The 20,500-nt window shown below is 35.4% G+C and overlaps 1 protein-coding gene across 4 annotated transcripts in view; it reads right to left on the reverse strand.

Annotated features, from left to right (window-relative positions):
• The window catches only part of ppfia4 (PTPRF interacting protein alpha 4), a 97,366-nt gene that overhangs the window by 13,374 nt on the left and 63,492 nt on the right, over positions 1-20,500 (reverse strand). For 2 of the 4 annotated variants that reach the window (XM_060858509.1, XM_060858505.1), the window contains exons 2-20: positions 18,754-18,855; positions 18,070-18,234; positions 17,803-17,877; positions 15,086-15,160; positions 13,990-14,211; positions 13,020-13,166; positions 12,625-12,759; positions 12,457-12,540; positions 11,781-11,912; positions 10,892-10,954; positions 10,044-10,135; positions 9,315-9,447; positions 7,049-7,275; positions 5,970-6,198; positions 4,581-4,616; positions 4,267-4,397; positions 970-1,079; positions 799-871; positions 124-205 (exon numbers count right to left, since the gene is read on the reverse strand). In XM_060858509.1, the coding sequence (XP_060714492.1) occupies positions 124-205; positions 799-871; positions 970-1,079; positions 4,267-4,397; positions 4,581-4,616; positions 5,970-6,198; positions 7,049-7,275; positions 9,315-9,447; positions 10,044-10,135; positions 10,892-10,954; positions 11,781-11,912; positions 12,457-12,540; positions 12,625-12,759; positions 13,020-13,166; positions 13,990-14,211; positions 15,086-15,160; positions 17,803-17,877; positions 18,070-18,234; positions 18,754-18,855 (2,313 nt within the window). The remainder of the gene's footprint in view (positions 1-123; positions 206-798; positions 872-969; positions 1,080-4,266; positions 4,398-4,580; positions 4,617-5,969; positions 6,199-7,048; positions 7,276-9,314; positions 9,448-10,043; positions 10,136-10,891; positions 10,955-11,780; positions 11,913-12,456; positions 12,541-12,624; positions 12,760-13,019; positions 13,167-13,989; positions 14,212-15,085; positions 15,161-17,802; positions 17,878-18,069; positions 18,235-18,753; positions 18,856-20,500) is intronic. The other 2 variants (XM_060858507.1, XM_060858508.1) reach the window with 2 other exon arrangements.

A 20,500-nucleotide genomic window follows, 5' to 3' on the forward strand; every position in this document is an offset into this window, starting at 1 on the left:
GTGAGACAGGAGAGAGTCAATGGCCATCATCCTCATCATCATCATCTCCTCAGTGCGATTGCTGTAATTATAATCATCACTGTATCGGCTACATGGTGTGAGAATGTGAGTGAGATGCTCTACCTCAAGCCAAGAGACCACCGTTGGGCCGTCCCACTGAGCAAAAGGAAGGCCTTTCCTCCGTGCATCTTCCAAAAGCTCATGCCTGATAGACAAAGGGATAAAATAACATTGGATTGCCAGATAATGTCTCACATACGGGTAATCAAAAATGCTACTGGGATGCAAGGAAATTCTTGTGAGGTATAATTGCTTTAGGGTGCAATTTAGTTATGTCATTAATGGAACAGTGATTGAACAGTGTCTGGAACAGAAACAGGCAATCCTTCATTCTGGCAAACATAAATTCTTCATCTTCTAAGTTAGAATATTATTTTATCACTGATTTAAATTCCCAATTTGTCAGAAAGTTTGGATAAGTTTCAGTATTCATTGTGAGAATAAATATTTGTCATAGATCTTCTTTCCTTCTCGGCATCTCTGACACATTATGTGGGAATATATTGGTGTGTTTTGTAACAGCCCCCTGTTTCACCTAAACCTATTTTGCATTGAGTTCAATTTGACCATTAGTATTATTAATGAAAGCATAACTAACTAACCTTAAGGCAGAATCTGATTATCTGGTGAAAAATCTCACTTATTGTTTGTACACATCAAATCGCTATCATATGTGCAAGGATGAGAAAGAAGATTGATTTTGATGCTGACAAACATAAAATTGGAAAGAACATGTACTTCTTCTTCATCCTGCGGTCTCTCTCAGCTTGCTTGCCCAGGGTCATAGTATCTCCAATGCTCATTTCAAAATCTGCAATTCAGTAACAATACACAGAGCTGAAAATCCAGCTTCCAAAGATTCATCAGCCAAATTGTTGCAGAGATATCATGTACTGTAAATGTGCTGACCTGGAATCACAGGCGGGGTCATTTGGCCATCTTTGCCCATTGGTTGGGGCTTATCCTTTTTGCCAAACAAACGGCCAATGGAGGACTTGATTCCCTTCTTTTTGTTGCCACTGAAGAGAAGGAAAAGGAAAAAGGATAAATATAACATATCTGACAAGCTGAAGGATAATCTTTGCATAACTTACAAGGATGGCTTAGAAACATCCCCTGATGATGCTGAAAAAATAAAATACTGTATAAATGAATAAACCATTGATTTAGTAAGGACTAAAAGACATAATTAACAGAAAATAATTAATTACAGCATGTCTCATAAAAATTTCACTTTCTTAATGATCATATACAGTAGGTTCTGAACCAGTGAGCATTATTGATGTTGATAATGTACATTTTTATTGCATTGTTAAGTCACTTATCTCTTATACTAATACACTTGGCAAAATGTTATACGTGTAGTTTCTTGGTAGCATCAAGAAACATGAAGTTTATCACTTTAAGAGGTTCTAAATCCTGACAAAGTTATAATAGTACAGTACTGTACAGTACATGCTCTATATTATAATAAAATATATTATAAAATCTAATATATTATAAGTAAAACTGTAATTCTCACTGTAAATGTTTAGCAAAAACAACAACAACAACAACAATAATAATAATAATAATAATAATCAGAATAATAATAATAATAATAATAATTTCATACTTAAGAATAATGAAGGCAATGAATTCTCTCCCAACTAATAATGCATATTGCAATCATTTTCACATACAGTATCTATCACTTATAAAGCAAAGAAAGTGTTTTTAAATAAATAAAAATAAAAATTGAATAAACAATTTCCAAGTGCCTGAAGTGTCTAATTATTTACTGACCAAAGAACAAGGCTGTAATTAACCCCTGTGAATGAAGTTATTACTGAAGGAACAACAACATATTTAGAAAAGCACAATAATATAATCATGTGAACTGCTTTGGCACTACTGTCAGGGCCATGCTGTTACAGATAATTAATCAACACCTTTTGTCTAATCAGATTCAAGAACAGCTCTGTGGTTTAATACTTATTAATGACTTGTTATTATCTATTACCTGCTGGCTACATTATGGCTACTGGCCATAACAGATGTGAATAAACACAACATGCTGTGACTACATACTGAATTAGCATTAATTAACATTATTAACAGTGAGTCCAGACTTGGACTTGTCTTGTATCATTGCATTCCTGTTAGTTTAATGAATTGATTAATTATAATTATATAATTATAATTAATTCGTTACTGAATGATTATGGTTTAGGATGAATAACTGGATAGCTGAATATTTGTTGAATTGGAAAATTTAAACATATGCTGCCATCACATGCAACATAGAAAAAAGACTTAAAGAGCCGGTGTATCCTCATCCTAAAGGCCTCACTTCTCTGAGTGGATTTTAAAAAATTAACTATGAACTAAGTGTAAGTGTAAATGAACTAAGTGTAAATGATTTGAAAGAGAAAAAAAGGAGAAATACAGTATAACCAGTATAACCAGGCTCTTACCTACTTATTTGAGGTAACATTTAGTATTGTAAGGTGTATTTAATATTTATCCTGCCTTATCAATTTAACATATTTTAGCTCCCCTATATGCATTTACTTTATGTATGTAATTTATTGCTTCAGATTTGATGTCCATTAAAATGAAATGTTTGGATTCACTTCCCCTCCATGAATATTTATAGAGTGCTTGCTTCCCACAGAGACACTTTGCTTTCAGAGGAGATTAGGGGATAACTTCATTTGCACTTGGAGGTGTGTGTTTGTGTGTGTGTGTGTGTGTGTGTGTGTGTGTGTGTGAGAGAGAGAGAGAGAGAGAGAGAGAGAGAGAGAGGGAGAGAGAGAGAGAGAGAGAGAGAGAGAGAGAGACAGACAGAGAGACAGAGAGAGAGAGTGAATGTGAGAGACAAATGAAGAGCAAGAAAGTCAGGGACAAAAAGGAGACGTCTTTGTCCAGCTATTGCATCAGACCATTAATAATAATTGCATGCCATTAAATGAGAAGCATGAGGGTTGACAGTATGATGAGGTGTGAGGGGAATTTTAAGGGTGGCTGCAGTGTGAACACTCAGTAAGTGATGTGGTACATCTGTGAAAGTAACACATTAGCCAGAGGGCAGTTTCATGATTGAGTGTGATTTGAATTCAACAGCACAGGAGTCGCTTCTAAAACGTCTGTCTAGAAAAACTCAGTAGGTAATTAAATTGTGTTTTATAGCTGTCTTATTCACAAAAGTCTTAATGATCTTAGACGAGCAACAAAACATTCAATAACAGGTCTTTAAAGGCTTACAGTAGGTTAGTAGAGAAACACTTATGCTAAGCACATCTATTTGGGTGAACATGTAAAAAATGAAAAAAAAAAAAACTTTTTGGGTTGCATCTTTACCGAACACATGTACTGTAATGACTTCAATGCCAGTGGCAGTAGAGGCATCAGAAATATAGACATTTGTATTTCTATGGCAGTACTCCATAAAGTGCGACAGTACATATATTGTATCTAACCTAGTGTTTCTAAACTCTGGCATACTACAGTACACTGATGAGACTCTGATTGAGCTCAGAATTAACTCAGAATGACCTGATTTACCTTAGAATTATGTTAGTATTACCTCAGAATTACCTCAATATTACTTTATATTTAACTCAACATCACTCTAGAAGCACTCCAGCCTTACCTCAGAGAAATGACATAAAAAATGTACCACAGAATTAGCTGAGATTTTACCTCACAATTACCTCAGAATCACAACAAAACAATCGCTTAATTTAAACGTTTTACCTCACAATTACCCCAGAACTACTTTAGCTTTAGCTCTCTGTTACCCCAGATTTAAAAACCTACAATAAGATGTTAAAGAAAAGCATTGACATAGTCAGATGTTGCTTTAGCCCATGTTTTAAAAAGATATTCTAGTAAAATCTGTCTATTTAGCTACTTGTCAATTAGCTTTAGCTTGTTATATAAACTGGATTTTTGTGTCACCCTCAGTACTCCATTTTGAAGAAAACATACCAAATTACATCTATGATGTTTACATGTATACTTTTGTCAGCATTGTCTTATGGCTTGATTTGTTTTTAATAAAATTACAATATTGCATTATTATTTTTGCTAATATTTGTGTCGGTTACACAGTATTGTAAACAGGCAAAAATATTTAAATACATGGCAACACAGCTTACAAAAATTATCCAGGACTTATTGCAGGACACGTGTGTGTGTGTGTGTGTGTGTGTGTGTGTATACCCTCTTCCATCTTCAAGGCTTCCAGTCAGATGAGCAAAATTTAGCTGATCGAGTTTGAGACTACGAGGTGAGGAAGGGGGCGACATCTCACACTTTATAGTGGCCTTATCCTCACGAGCTTCAACTGGAGACTAGAACAACAGACACACACAATAAAACACAAAATTAATACTTTTTATCTACTAACATTAGTATTAACATCAACTTCTTTTCAGGTAATTCATGTTCCATGTTTATCAAATACTTTAAAAATGACTCATACATATGAGAAAACAACAACAATTTTTGTTTTGATCACTTTGAAAGAGACTTACAGTGACTTTCCTGCGGTGTTTTCGTAAATCACTAGGCTGGTAGTGTTAGAAAGAAAAGAGACAAGCATGCAAACAGACGGGTTAAGCTGATTAAACACACAGTCAGATAAGGGAAAATAAATTGGATGCTGATGCCCTGCTGAGATTCTGTTATGTCTGCTGGCCAAAACCAGAATACGACTGAATAATAAATTAAAAATAAATTAGTTCTATTTGTAGCGTGAGCATTTGCAAAGGTTATTGTTTATATTACTTAGATCTAATAAATAGTATTAGGCCTTTCAAGAACACAAACACGGCTCTTTCTGTTTTACTTAAACATGAAACAATTGATTTGGCAAATACACAAACAAATAAGCTTTATCTGTATGAGGTCAAATTGTAGCCATGGGAATATTGTGTGTAATAAATTATTTGGAAGGATAAAAATGGCAAAAACATGCATCTTGTGTGTTTGGCGGGGCCACACTAGGACATTCACATAGTTGTCCGTAAGCCACTCCTGTTCTGTCTTGGCTGTTTGCTTAGGGTCGTTGTGATGTTGGAAGGTGAAACTTTGGCACAGTCTGAGGTACTGAATGCTGTGGAATAGGTTAAGAATATGTCTATACTTTGCTGCATTCAGCTTACCCTCAACCCTGGCCAGTCTTCCAGTCCCATGCTGCTCACAGCAACACCCCCACAGCATGATGCTGCCAGCACCATGCTTCACTGTTGGGATGGCATTGAGCAGGTGATCAGTGGTGCCTGGTTTTCTCCTGATATAACGTTTATATTGAGGCCAAAAAGTGAAATCTTGGTTTTATCAGACCAGAAAATCTTTTTCCTCACAGTCCTCATTCACAGTTCCTCAGTCCTTCAGGCACTTTTTTGCAATCTCCAAGCAGGCTTTTATGTCTTTTGCACTGAGGAGAGACTTTTGCATTGTCACTTTGCCAAAGCCCAGATCGGTGGAGGGCTGCAGTGATGGTTCACTTTTCTTTTTTTTTTTTTTTTTTACAAATGTACAGACATTTCTAGAATTCTGTTCTCACTTTGTCATTATTTGGAACTGATAGTAGATTAATGAGAGAACAAAAAGAATTTGAACGATTGTAGTATTAGGCTGCAATATAATCTAATTAAAAAATTAAAGGGGGTCTAAACACTTTCCGAATCCACTGTATATACATACTATATATACTGTATATGAATATATATAAAAAGGATAGCTTCAGCCTATTATTGGCTTCTTATTTATTTGTGCAGATCAGGAGCATCAAGAATCAATTAATCTTTATGACTATTTACATATATATATATATATTATTATTAATAATAATTAAATGCAAACTGTATAGGAATTATTATAGGTCCAAAAAGTGTGTAGTGCCGGTTCTCATTTCTCACCAGGGTCATGACACCGAGCTCATGGGCAGTGGAGCGAGATGCCATCTTTGGAGTGGAGCGACCGCTTACGGGAGGTGAAGAGCTAGCAAGGGAGAGGGCAGTGACCGAGGTGGGAATAGTGGACCGTGGACGGAGAGTCACGTTCAGCCCGTCCATGCTACCACTGTTTACACGGCTCTCAATCTCGTCTGCCCGGAGCTCGGCTGATTCTCGCTCTACCTGGATCATCCTGCAGCAAATAAAAATGAGAATATCTTCAATGTAGCACACAGTATTTACTACAGAGATTTCTACAGACATTATCTTAATGCAGCTTTCAATAAATTTGTAGCTTTTGGTCCAGTAAGGTGTTTTGATATACAGTAGTTGTGTTGTATAGCAATTAAAGTGTTAACAGAATGTACACAGGAAAAATGTTCCTGTTTTATCAGTTTTAACAGATGTCCTTGGAGAATCAATCTCTTATACAAGATACAATCAGATGAATCATGCCAAATGTCTGCATGTGGGGCCTAATCTTTTCCAGATTGTTTGGTACCATCAATCTCAATTAATCATTCGCTCTATTGTTTCGTGCCATATTTGACAGATATCCTAATGTAAATAGTTGAGTTTGCATAAAGAAAATCCAGAAGATTGTCTGGCATGTAGTAAGATAAATGGTTTCAAAATAAGCAGGAAAATATTGGAAAAGAATGCCCAAAATGTGCAACCAGTCTATGACAATATCTTCCAGTGTAAAGCTTTGTGGAATTTACTCAGATTTTACTACTATCCTTTTTACTCTGCCTGTCAGGATGTAGACCGGACTTTTGACTTTTTGCATCTTGAGTTATTGTTTTTGCCATGTTGTGTTTTTGTTTTCAGTCACGTTTCACGTATTGTGTTTGTTTCATTTGTTGTGTAAAATTTAGTTGAATAAATATATAAAATATATACTCAACATTCATGTAATTATAAGAAATATCCACTCTTTCTAAACATGGGGTTCAGAAAAGAAATACAATTCATGCAACTGTCCAATCAGTCAGCTACAGCAAAACATCATAAAATCATGCAAACCTGTATTCAAATGTTACCTGATTTCCTCATTGATCGCATCCAACTGCTCCTGCAACATGAGGGCAAGTGTCTGAGCATCCGAGTGACCGCTAGGAGACAACATGTCCCCTGAGCTGAACACGGTCTCACGGTCGTCATCATCCAGGTCTGAGAGCTCTGTGTCACTGCCCATCAGGTGTGAGCGGCTGCCTCGGAGGCTAGAAGGCTGTAATCGCTCCCAGTCCTGCTCAACCATCGGTAGGATCTGAAATTGAGAGAGATTAATCCATTCATATGAGCACGTTATTTCATACAATACTCAATCTCACAGAATGCAAAAACACTGGAATCTTATATGTTTACTATCTACTTCACTTAAAGATTAAAACATTTGTTTAAATTAAAACTAACATAATTATTCATTATAAATTTTCTTTCAAAGAGTTTCCTCTTGAAGCTATCTTAAAATAGAACTTACAGTAAGTCGAACATCCAGTGAAGCAGTAAGAGACAAAAAACATTTTATAAATTTTATATAAGAATAATTTTATAGGTTGGTATATTATTTACAAAATAAATATTATTAGCCAGTATGAGTAGGAATTTACAGTAGGAATTTATAGAGCTAGCAAGCTAAATCTATAATTACAAGGTGTTGCCTTGCAGCGATAGTCATATAACTTAAAAGTGAAAAAGCAATTTGGTGTAACCTCTGCATATTATATTTCAACAGCAGTGTAATAGCATTATTCTGGTAAAGCTAAAGGTATTAGCCGCAGACATTTAATAATATTACCGCTGAGCAAGTTTGCTATGTATGAAAGAAAATGCAATATTCTAAGCATACATATGAAATTATTTTTATTCATCAGCAGCAGATACAGACATAATTATGACTTTAAAACCCTCCTTCAATTTATCAGGGACTAAATAACAAGATTTCAATATATAGTAATTTTTCCCATTAAGTAACCAACATTTAGAAACCTGGTTGAAAAAATAATGTCACTATAATGCAGGAACATGAAGAACCACTTTTAACAGCAAAACCTTGACTGTCAGGAGTTTATCATTCTCTCACCCATCTTTTAAGTGATCTTGTCTACAGTTCATTGATGTTTATTGAAGGCATTAATTTATACACGGCTCTCTTAAGATTTTGTCAAAGCATCTCTTTGAGCATTAAACGGTCTGACCTTCGACTGAATTTGCTTTGACGCCCACTCCTGGGAAGATTGGCAACTGTTTTGAAGACTCTCCAATCTGGGTTAAAGGTAAACAATCCATCTCACATGAAGAATGGTGAATTTCAAATTGTTTGGAGACGGCCTTATAAACCTTCTGAGATTGATGAGCAGCAACAATTGCTTCTCTGAGGTCATAGCGCACATCCTTTCTTCTTGGCACGATATAGACTCACACCTGACTGCTCCACACTTCATGATTTCATTAATAACACCAGGCTGCTATAATAATTAATCTCTTAATGACTGTGGAAGTAGAAACAGCATACTAATCTTTTTGTTTCAAAAACTTTGCTTCTTTTGAGAAAATAATTACTAAATACTAAAAAAAAATCCAGGTTATTTGTTAATTTATGGAAGTTATGGTGACCACACAAGTGTTATTTATGCACTGATAAATAAAATCAGAAAATTGAGGGCAGATGTATGCACTTTCTCAGGACTCATCACTGTGTGCATCTAGAGTCGTATTAAATTTGTGGAAAAAATTATACCATTTACTTGCTTTTTTTATGTAAGGGTTTAACAAGATCATGCTATTGTATCTCAAAATGATCAAGAGTCAGTTACTTAAAATAATGACACTAATCAGAGCAAATTTGCACCTCTAATTCTAACAGCATTTTAAAGGAGTCTCTTAAATATCTAAAGCTGCAAGGGTTAGCGAGAACAAAGAGCGTACGCAAAGACGTAATTTACATAATGCTTTCAATTTTGGGTTTGCACAAGGTGTAATTCAAGCAATTATTCTTTATAAATCACCCAAAACACAGCCAATTGATGCTCATGCAAATTCATGCATGTTAATTTGGAATCTTAGAAACTTGTAATTCATGATGCATTTGCACACACAGGACCTGATACTATCACAAGAGAGTTGAGAATTATAGAGTTGTGTGTTATATTTCAAAGTTAATAATCTTAAGTTGTACTCTTTGTTTTATCTATTCCATATCGCTATTTCATTACTTATCTATCTAGATCAGTTATCTAGATCTTATCTTGAATTTGCACTGAAAATGAATGGATTCTAATGGACTCTATAAACAGAGTTCATTACCTTCGTCGGCTCGTCCCTGAGTGCTACAATTCTTCCTTTTTGTGCTCGCCGAATGACTCCTGTAGAGGAAAAGTGCTCCCCTTGTCCCTCCACCACAGAAAAACGCAGGTCTGTGGCACTGCCCAAATGAGACCTGGAAAAAACACATAGATAAGAGAGAAAATACGCACGAATACTTACAATTTGCAGCATCAAATATTAGCATGTTCACAAATCCAATACAAATTAATAAACTAAAGTTTGAAATTAGCACCCAGAATTATCCGTTGAAATAACACCACAAATTTGATTAAGCCTTAATAAACAACACTAAATTAATTCACTTATTTTAAAAAGCACTTAGCTTCACCAAAGCATGGTGAAATAACCCTAATGTATGTTAATGTTATATATAGTATAAGTCAGAGGTGGGAGTAAGACACATATGTGCAAGTCACAAGTAAGTCATGAATGTCAAGTCAAAGTCAAGTCGAGTCTTTTTTAATATTTGTCAAGCAAGTCTCCAGTCTCAAATTTGCGACTTACGTCTGACTCGAGTCAAGTCGAGTCCCCCATCTCTGAGTCTTTTAACTCAAGTCCGAGTCAAGTCTCAAGTCATGAATGTCAAGTCAAAGTCAAGTAGAGTCTTTTTAATATTTGTCAAGCAAGTCTCAAGTCTCAAATTTACGACTTAAGTCTGACTCAAGTCAAGTCATATGACTCGAGTCCCCCATCTCTGGTATAAGTTACCGAGGGTGTGTTCCATCTCCGAAAGCTCCGCTCCTTCTCTTTAGATGATCTAACTCTGAGCGAAGCTTCTCAATTTCCCCTATCAGTCTCTCCTGTAAATATGGTAACAGTAAAAACAAAAATTTGAAGAAACAGCATATTGTTAACTAAAAAAACACAAGCTTTGCACAAATCTGAGCTTTAAACACAAATATGAGCTTTAAAAAAGTAATTTGATTGTGTTTCAAGAGTGCTTATTATTACTATAACCGCACTGGAATGTTTCTCAATGTGCATCATTCCGTTTCTCTGTGTACATTAATATCCACCTTATAGTTACTACAGTGTTAGTGACATTGTTTGCAGACAAAGGATACTTTTCAAGAATATAACATTTTACATAGATGATAAAAGCTCATCAGATAAAATGAACATTGGACACTAATTTTAACAGAAGCATCTTTAACCGATTTGTACAAATCATTGTGAGCTAGCAAGCCAGCATGCTGTGAGCATAGCTTATCCAGGATAATTTTCCACTAGTGGAGCAAAAACAAGCAAATATTTGCCATTATTGTATTCACATACTGAATATTAAGCTTGTGTTTAAAGAACTGTTCTAATCATACGAATAGGTTGAATACATAATAATACACAGCTGCGATTACATGTAGCTACGAAAATCACCCTGTTTGCTTGTGATTGTGCAACATTGCTTAAATATGAGCTGTTTAGCTACAGTATGTGTAACTCTTTTTTTTCATGATATATTTAGAAATATAAAAATGGTCAATTTAATACTTTACAGAGAAATCAGAATTGAATTTATACGCTATTCAAATCCAGAAACTCTTATTTGTTAACAGTACCTTGTTGTGGTGGAACTCTTCCAACTGCTTCTGTGAATTCTCCAGATCCTGGATGAGTGCATTCTAGAAAGGAAAATTAAATTTTACAATGGGTTATCATTCTAAAAATGTGGCTTTATCAGTACCAAAAATGTATTGTTAGAAAAGTGAAGCTGAAATGGAAAGCTGTATTACTTTCCTTCCACTCAATTTTATTCTACCTACAAGAAAACTAAACTCGAAATTAAGCATTACTGTTCACGTTTCTGCACTCTGAAGGAAATGCTGTGTGGATTGTATTGGATTCTGTTACTTCATGTTCTTTATGTTCTATATACAGAGCTAGTAAAGTATAGAGTTATGATTCAAAACTTAGAGATTCGATTTGTCATGATACAGAGATTTTTGTGACAAGCAAAGTGGAAAATACTTCAGATACCTGTAAAAGTATAATTAAAATTAAATACTAGTACTCTTGCTTAAATACATTTTTATTTAGACCTCTTAAAGTCTCATGGGCAAAGTTCAGCATCGAATCATTTCATGAATTGATTTCATTTCATCATTTTATGAATTATGACAGTTTGTATTTTGTGACTTTCTCATACTACACAACTTAATTAATGCTACAGTTATTGTGCATGTCTGATGATGGACAAGAATCCAGACTGCATCAACTCAGTAAAATAGCTCAATAGATGAAGTAAGCAAAGATTCATAAAAATTGTGGTCTCCTTTTTGTCTGCCTAGAAGGTATAAAATGCTTACACATAAGACTTTTTACATCCAAGTAATCCATTAGCAATCATTTTATGTAGCATTAATCATGCATTTGCTGTTTTCAGGCAAAACAGGTTATATGCTTAAAAACAAAACGCTGATTTTAATCTGTGTGTATGTGTGTGTGTACTTTATCCTCCAGGGCAGCCATTCGTTCCTTCAAATGGAGTTGCAGGCGTTCATTAGATTCAGTAAGTAGGCGGTCCACTGTATCTGACAGACGCCTGTTGTGTTCCTCATTCATTTTCTCCCTTTGACGAGCCTAATAAAAATATATGAGGGAATACAACAAGGAGTCGTAAGAAGTACATAATGCTAAAAAGTTATATAATGCAACCAGTAGATGGCAGGCCTTGTCATTCAAACATGTATGTAGACTGGAGAGAAAAAAAAATGTTTCAAAAATGTGTAAACGAAGTTCCTCAGATACCAGTGAAACCAGTAATCTGAACATCTTTGGCTTGGTACAAGAGTCCTGTGATATCTCACAGTAAGTCTGGACATTGAGAAGCCAGGTTGTTGAAGTTGAGATACATATTCAACTGAAGAAATTTTAATAAGTGTTGGGGAAAAAATACAGATCACTTGTCTTTTATAGGTTTCATTGTATTTCTATGGTTGCCATGCCAATAACCTGCATGAATATCCATTCAGCAAACTGGTAGACTGGCAACATTACCAGTTCTCGGTAATGTCAGATTTCTGAAGCCTTCACATTTGTGCTTAAACATACATTTCTTTAGTGCGTTTATGCACACGAATACACACTCTTCATCATCAAAGCCACATGAGCACATGCTACTCACTCGGCCCAGCTCCTGGTTCTTCTCCTCTAGCTGTGACTCTAATTGCCGAAGACGTTCTTCAATGTTTCCATGTCGTTCCTCTGCCTGCAAAATTGAATGTCACTAATAAAAAAGTGTTTAATTTTCATATTGCCAAACTTGTGTGTGTGTGTGTGTGTGTGTGCGTGCCTTGGTAAGAGCAGCCACTCTCTGAGCCAGTTCAGCCTCCACCTCTGGCAGTGTTTCAGCCTTCCTCATTGTCTGCTGTAGTCTCTGCTCAGCCAGCTCCAATAGCTCCTGCAAATGACGCACCTTCTCCTCGCTCTGAAAAACACACCGATTTAGACTTGGATTACAAAGCTTGGATTTACCCCAATAAAGCACATATGGAGAGTGCATACTCGCACACTGTCTCTACACACCACACATTACAGAAAGCTTCACCATGAGAATTAATAGACTTTAAACTAGAAATAAACACAGAACAGGTAAAACAGGTAAAGTGGATTAACTTCCAATAAAATGTGTTTGTGATCATTATATATAAAAGTTCATCTGCTGTATGATAATCTGGTGAACTCAACCTGTCTATAGAGCGAGTCCTTGGTGGCCAGCTCGTTCTCCAGCTTGTCATTCAGGTCATGGATGGAGGTTGTTTCACGTTGTGCAGCCAGGTAGCGCTTCTCCAGCGTTGTGATCCGCTCCTCCATGTCCTCCTTCTGTGCCATGGCCTGTTGAACAGGCACATACTAAGAGCACAACACACTCGTGGAATATAGAACTTTATATATGTCTGAGGACAGAATTCTATTTAATGTTAATATCTGATAACTTTCAATACAGTGTGATTTAAAGCGACAGTTTGTGATGTTTTAGAGGCTGTATTTGAGAAAAGACTGAGAAGCTTGTTTATCCAGTGCTTGTTAAGCACTGTTGAATTCTCCAATCTGACTGGTCAGATTATTGTTGCTATAGTAACAACTTACAAAGTGATTTTAGTATGTTGTTGGGTAATTGTGTAACATAATTAAATAAGAAAAGAAATTGTATGACATTATTGTTAAAGTAATTGTTAAAGTTCCTGTGAGGAGACATAGTATATAACATTTAAGTGTCAGTGATCTGTAACCATAACACAGAAAGCTGTAAACATTCGGTAAAGTTTACAGTAAAGTCTCTTGGTTGCTGTAATAAAAATGATAAAAATAATAATAATAATAATAATAATAATAATAATAATAATAATAATAATAATAATAATAATTTTTGTAATTTTTTGCAAAGCAACATTCTTACTATCCTGCATACTCTTCCTGACAAAACTTCGGCGTGTAACTTGTCCCGCTTTTGTCCTTGACCCATGAATAGTATTAGTATTAGTATTAGGTCACATTAGACACCCTGTTAAACTGGCCAAGGTGAAATGACATGATTCCTTAAGTCTCAGGATGTTTTTATGTTTCCAGATTTTACTATATTTTCATTGTGAGCAACAATGTACCTCAGCTAATGCTAAAGTAGGATGTTTTACTGCATTATGTGGCTCACACTAACCTCACGGATGTCTCGCTGGTGTTTGGTGCTGATCTCCTCGCTCTTCAGAAGCTCCTTGCGCACATTGGCGAGTTCGCTCTCTAGCTCAGCCACACGGGTATTCAACGTGTTAAAGCGCTCACGACTTGCTGACAGATCTTTATTAGCTTTGTCTAGCAGCTCCTGCAGCTCCACAGCACGAGTCGATTCATCATGGACATCTATGGAGCCATTCGGAAGCCGCTGTATTGAACGAAAACAAGAGTAGGGACGTGAAAGTCACTGCATTGCCATACTGTTGTCCTTGTGGATTTTCTTTAACACTGATGTGTGGGATCTACATAAAAGAAGTGGCTCAAAGCAGGAATCTGTGTCCGGGGGATAGTTTCCAAATCATATTAACTGACTTAATTTATTTGATTTTTGTGATCATTATTGTTGTATTATTTATTGAAGAAACATTCATATACTACATTATACTACATTGTTACATCACATGGCATAATAATAATAATAATAATAATAATAATAATAATAATAATAATAATAATAATAATAAAGACTACACGTTCCTCATTCCTTGATTCTTCTAAATGCATTTTAAGACTTTGTGCTTCTTTATAGTTACCTGATAGATTTTCGATTGATTTTCTAGGTCACAGACTGAAGGACATACAGTAGAACTAAGAAATCAAGGAAGCATCAGTTACAGGTTTGGGATACACAGATCAAGTTAAAATGAATTCCTCTCTCTGTTAGCAGAAAGATGTTTACCTCCCTAGGCCCTTGATTCAGCAGTATGGTTTTAATAATCATGACTTACAACTTGAGTGTGTGTGTCTGTATCACACTTTCACATGGAATTCCATGTGTGTAGGTGGATGTTTGGTTTAAAGCTAAGTACATTGTTGGAAGTTAATTAAAGGAACCTTCAGGGGAACACAAGATGTTAACAGATAATACCTCTTCATTCTCCATGTCTTCTGTATTATTTAGAAATGCTAAAAAATCTACTGCAGTGTAGAACACAGAGATGAAGAATGTTTCATAGAAAAGTTGCATAATACATTTTCAAGTTATATCAGCTTGGATTTTGGAAATGATGATGTTTAACAACCTTCCAAGCTGGTTTTGCACTGTCCATTTTGTTCCCATCTGTCTTTCCATCTCTTCCTTGTCGCACCATGGTAAGCTGTGGACACAAAAAAATAAACAAACCGCCTGTATTAGAGCAATGGAAATTAAGCAGAGTAATTATTTGCCTAATGCAAATGCTTTTGAATGGAGTAACTAATTAATTGTGTATGTGTGCGCGTTTTGGAAAATATCCATAAGCTGGCACTTAGTCAGTGTTACCTGAAGACTTGATGTCTTCTGAGCACTTAAAGCTTATTACAATCAACAGATGTATTCTTATTTTAATGACTACATACATTATTATAGAGAGAGAGAGAGAGAGAGAGAGAGAGAGAGAGAGAGAGAGAGAGAGAGAGAGAGAGAGAGAGAAAGATGAGTAAGGGAAAGGAAAAAGACATATGAGTGAGGATAAAAAGAAAATATGTGAAAAGACAAGTAAAGAGAGTGTAAGCGGTAAGAGTACATGCATAAAAATCCATGCAAAGAAGAGAAAGGTTTAGAGAGGAGAAAAGGATGAGAAAGGAAGGATGAGGGGAAAAAAGGGAAAGAAAGGGCATAAGAAAATGGAGTAAGAAGAGAAAGAAGCAAGAGGTAAGAGTACAAGAAATAAATGACAGAAAAATAGGTATAGGAGGGGGAGGAAAGTGGAAGCATAGAAGAAAATAAGAATAAGAAAATAAATTTTAGGGGAGAGGGGGAATGAAAAACAGTAAAGGAAAATGCAGGAAGAATGAGAGTAAGGGAGAGAAGGGGTGAGTTTCAGGAAAGAAAATCAAGAGTTAATTTATTAGTTTATTATTTTTTTAGTTTATGAAATTATAACCCAACATTAACAAAGTTATTAGACTTGCTCTAATTAGAATTGCTATAATAACAACTAAACTAACTTTTTAATGTTTAATGGCATGAATTGGAAGGATATGTAATAGAACAATTATTCATGACTATTTTTTATAATTTACTTTAAACAATATAAAATAAGCTTCATGAATTAGTATATTGTATACCAATTCATGATTGATTCACATACTGATTCATATGTTGATTTATATACTGAGTCATTTACTGAATAATGACTGATTACCATATTGATTTATATACTGAATAATGACTGATTCGCATACTGTATAATGACTGATTCACATACTGTATAATGACTGATTCACATACTGTATAATGACTGATTCACATACTGTATAATGACTGATTCACATACTAAATAACGACCGATTCACATACTAAATAACGACCGATTCACATACTGAATAATGACTGATTCATGAGACAGACTTTACGATTAAATAATACTTATGAAATCAATTTCTACTGAGAGGATTAATGGTATTTATTTTGCAATTAAAGGTGTCCCTGCAGCTTTACATCTCAGAAGCCTCGGGCAACAGGAACAGTGTGAGCAATCTGATGTTGAAATGTTTTATTAAACTCAACCCTGTTATAGGAGGAAAAAAGAAGTCTAGACATTCTACTGAAAAGGAAGCCATTTTATTGATTTCCTAAAAAGTAGAACAAGCCTCAAAATATCTTGCTCAACAATAACCTTTATAAACTTACTTTTAATTTGAACCTGAGTGTTAAAGTTAGACACACACACACACACACACACACACACACACACACACACACACACACACACCACCTGCTAATTATATCAGAATGAAATCAATTGAAGAAATAGTCCAGGTCAAACATAAATAGTCAAAAGACAAGGGTAAAGGTCATCTTAGCTCATTATTGGGAGCAAAGGCCACACTTTCTCAAGCACACACACACACACACACAAACACAGAGTGAATGCTTAATGACTCAGCTGAATTGCAGGATTTGACCCAGATGCTCACTCACATGGATAAGCAAGCATGTGAGCATCTAAAATACAGTATTTCCTGTCTACATGTTTGCACTTCTAAGAAGTATATATATATATATATATATATATATATATATATATATATATATATATATATATATATATATATATATATTTTTTTTTTTCTTTCTATATTTTCCTTTTTTCATGGCTGATCTTTTTGTGGTTTTGCTGAGAAAAACAAAGCAAAACAAAAATTAAATGCCGCCAATTAAAATAACTCTATGTGCAAAATGTCTCTATGTGCAAAGACAATGTGACAGAAATAAAGCTTTACATCAAATAAAACTATAGGAAAGGACTTCTATAATGTGCCATTGTTTCCCATCAAATACTGTTTTTTGTTTACAAGCAACATTTTATTGGACATGCGAGCTACTGAGCCGTGAGCCAAAATTCTGAAGGTTATACAAAAAGAATAGAGTAGAGTAAGGGTCAACTCAGTATTTTGCAAAGAATACACAAGGTTTACAAGGTTACACAAGTTACACTCAGTATTTTGCAAAGAATACACAAGGTTTACAAGTATGCTTTATCCTTACATGCAGTTGGTTAAAGTTTGCGTGGGGGTGTGTATAAATTAACCTATTTAGTTTGTTGCTTTTGGGTTGCCACATCTTTTGACTTTGTACTGGTGAATTTGTATTCATAAAATATGTATTCATTAAATTTTTTTTTTATAAAAATGATATTATTGGGGAAAAATGTATTCAGACAATATATTAATCAATGAAATTTGTAATATAAATGCTGAACAATATGTTCTTGTGAAAACTGTCATCACAAAAGACAAGTATAAGTACATGTACCTCCTGATTGGCGGCTACCAGCTGACCCTCTAGTGTTGTCACTCTCTCCAGCGCCACGCGCAGCCGCTCACGCACCTACAACAGGACAAGTACTTGAACTCACACTCACATTCAACATTAGCAGCATTATTATGATAATAGTAAAAATTGGTTTAAGGCTAAATAAAAATGATCTCTGTGAAGGACTTGCACACAACACTCCAAATTGTTCTTAGTATTTTAGTCAGATCAAAAGTTCACAGTTGAAGCACTATAGTGATGTCATACCTTCTCATCCAGGGCTTTGTGGTGCTCAAACAGAGATTTGAGAGCCTTAAGCACCTCCACTTCACTGGAGACTCCAGAGGGTGGAGGAGCCTGTCTCTTCACCACAGTCATCCTTAAAGAGCGTTCGTGACGCGACACCAAGCACTCCAAATGTTCTAGGAGGAGCTATACAGGAAATCTGTATTCATGCAATTCTGCTTTCTGAGGAAACTGTTTATTCATTTATTATATATTCCAATCATATTAAAAAATGACATCAAAAGTACTACTAAAAAACTGCCCAGCCATCATTAATAGTTTTATTTAACAGTTACATCACGTTATCTTATTCTGATGTGTGCAAATCAATGGCGTTAAATTGTATCGGCATGGCCTTTGAATGACGTGCAGTTACACCTAAGGTTCAAGGCCCTAATCTTGAGCTCAAGTAGTTAAATTATACATTCCATTAAATGTTAAACACATTCTCTCTCTATGGCAGTATTGTGAAATGTAAGACAATTGTAGCTCTTTCTCTCTCTCTCTCTCTCTCTCTCTCTCTCTCTCTCTCTCTCTCACTTACTCTATTTCCTCTCACTTTCTGTATTTTGCTCCTCTCTTTCTATCTGTATCCCACTGTTTCTCCGTCTCCCTCTCGTTCTCGTCCTTTGTGTCTCTCTCACACACACATACACAGACACCCACCCTGGTGTTGTTCCTCTCTGCTTTAAGCTCGGAGATTTCCTCCTCTTTCTCCAGAAGCTGCTCCCGGCATGCACTCAACTCCTTCGTTAGTGATGTAAACTCCTGTACAGAGAGAGAGAGAGAGAGAGAGAGAGAGAGAGAGAGAGAGAGAGAGAGAGAGAGAGAGAGAGAGAGAGAGAGAGAGAAATTCTGATAATGAGATTTTGCTTATAAAACACCCATTATGCATTTTACCATATATGTATTGATAAACCTATTTTAACTACCGTCTGAATACTCATATTGATCTCTAAGCACTGTTGTTTGCTCATTAAACCCCTACTGCTGACTCCTGGCATATAATGTTCGATATCGATATGATTGATTTCATGCAAAACTGCTTAATTTCCTTTGTCTAAAACCCAGGGTATTGGAGTATGATTCAGTTTCAGTAACATTAGAAATTCTTGGATGTTTTCCAAAGAACAGAATGTACAGTACAGAGGTTATTGTACAAGCAGACAGAGGTAATAAAGGTACATTTATTCTCATTAACGAGTAAGTAACTGAACTTTAGCAGAAATGTAAATTTACTGCCCAATATAATAGGAGGATTACATATTTACCGTTATCTAATCAGCCAATCACGTGGCAGCAGTGCAATGCGTAACGTCATGCAGATACAGTTCAAGAGCTTCAGTTTATGTTCACATCAAACATCAGAATGAAAAAAGTGTGATATCTGTGACTTCATTTGTGACATGGTTCATGTGGAGTGGTGTAAATATTTCAGAAATTGCTGGGATTTTCACACTAGAGTTTACACAGAATTGTGGGAAAAGAAAAAACATTGAGCAAGCAACAGTTTTGTGGCTGAAAATGTTTAGTCTGACTGGTTAGAGGACTCAAATAATCACTCTTTATGGCAATGGTGAACAGAAAAACATCTCAGAATGCACAACAAATCAAACCTTGAGGTGGATGTACAGTACTACAACAGCAGAAAGCCACATCAGTTTCCGTTCCTTTCAGCCAATCAGAAGCACAGACACAGTCAAACACACACACACACACACACACACACACACAAGAAACACACTGAAGTACCCAAACTTGTTTAGTAACTCAAATTACAACTCTATTAATTAACAACTAATAATAACCATGATGAGCAGAAAAGCATCTGAGAAAGCCTTGTTGATCCTTGGAGTGGATGAGCCACAAAACAGAGAACCAATAAAACGGATCCATTTTGATCTATTCTATTCTAAAAACAAGATTGCAACTGAAAAAAGAATGAAATAAATAAGAAATAAAAAGAAAGAAATAGAATTGCATGTTGTGCAAAATCAGTTTGAAGTAATGGATGTCCAGTTTAGTGTTAAAACATAATTGCAGTTCAACTTATACTTAATAACAAAAACACTGAAATATGGCTTATACAGTACATTCTTGAATGTTTCTGCAGCGTTTACACACATGCCACTGATTCATCCCACACTGCCATTCACTGACCCGTACAGTGTAATTACTGCTCTATCCAAATGGCTCAGTCTCCTAAAGCCTACAGCTTTCTACTCACTCAGCCTTCATGTTCTGGATGTTTCCCCGACCTCGTCTCATTTTAAAGCAATATCATCGTAAAATCCTCTTCTATCTTACCAGACTAACTTCATTATAACTTATTCATTAATAACTTAAATAAACATATTGAAAATAACATGAAGATTAATTACTTTATATATAGTTATTGTAGTCGATGATGTAT

Source organism: Tachysurus vachellii, chromosome 22 (assembly GCF_030014155.1).
Source record: "Tachysurus vachellii isolate PV-2020 chromosome 22, HZAU_Pvac_v1, whole genome shotgun sequence".
In the NCBI taxonomy this organism is placed as follows: Eukaryota; Metazoa; Chordata; class Actinopteri; order Siluriformes; family Bagridae; genus Tachysurus; species Tachysurus vachellii.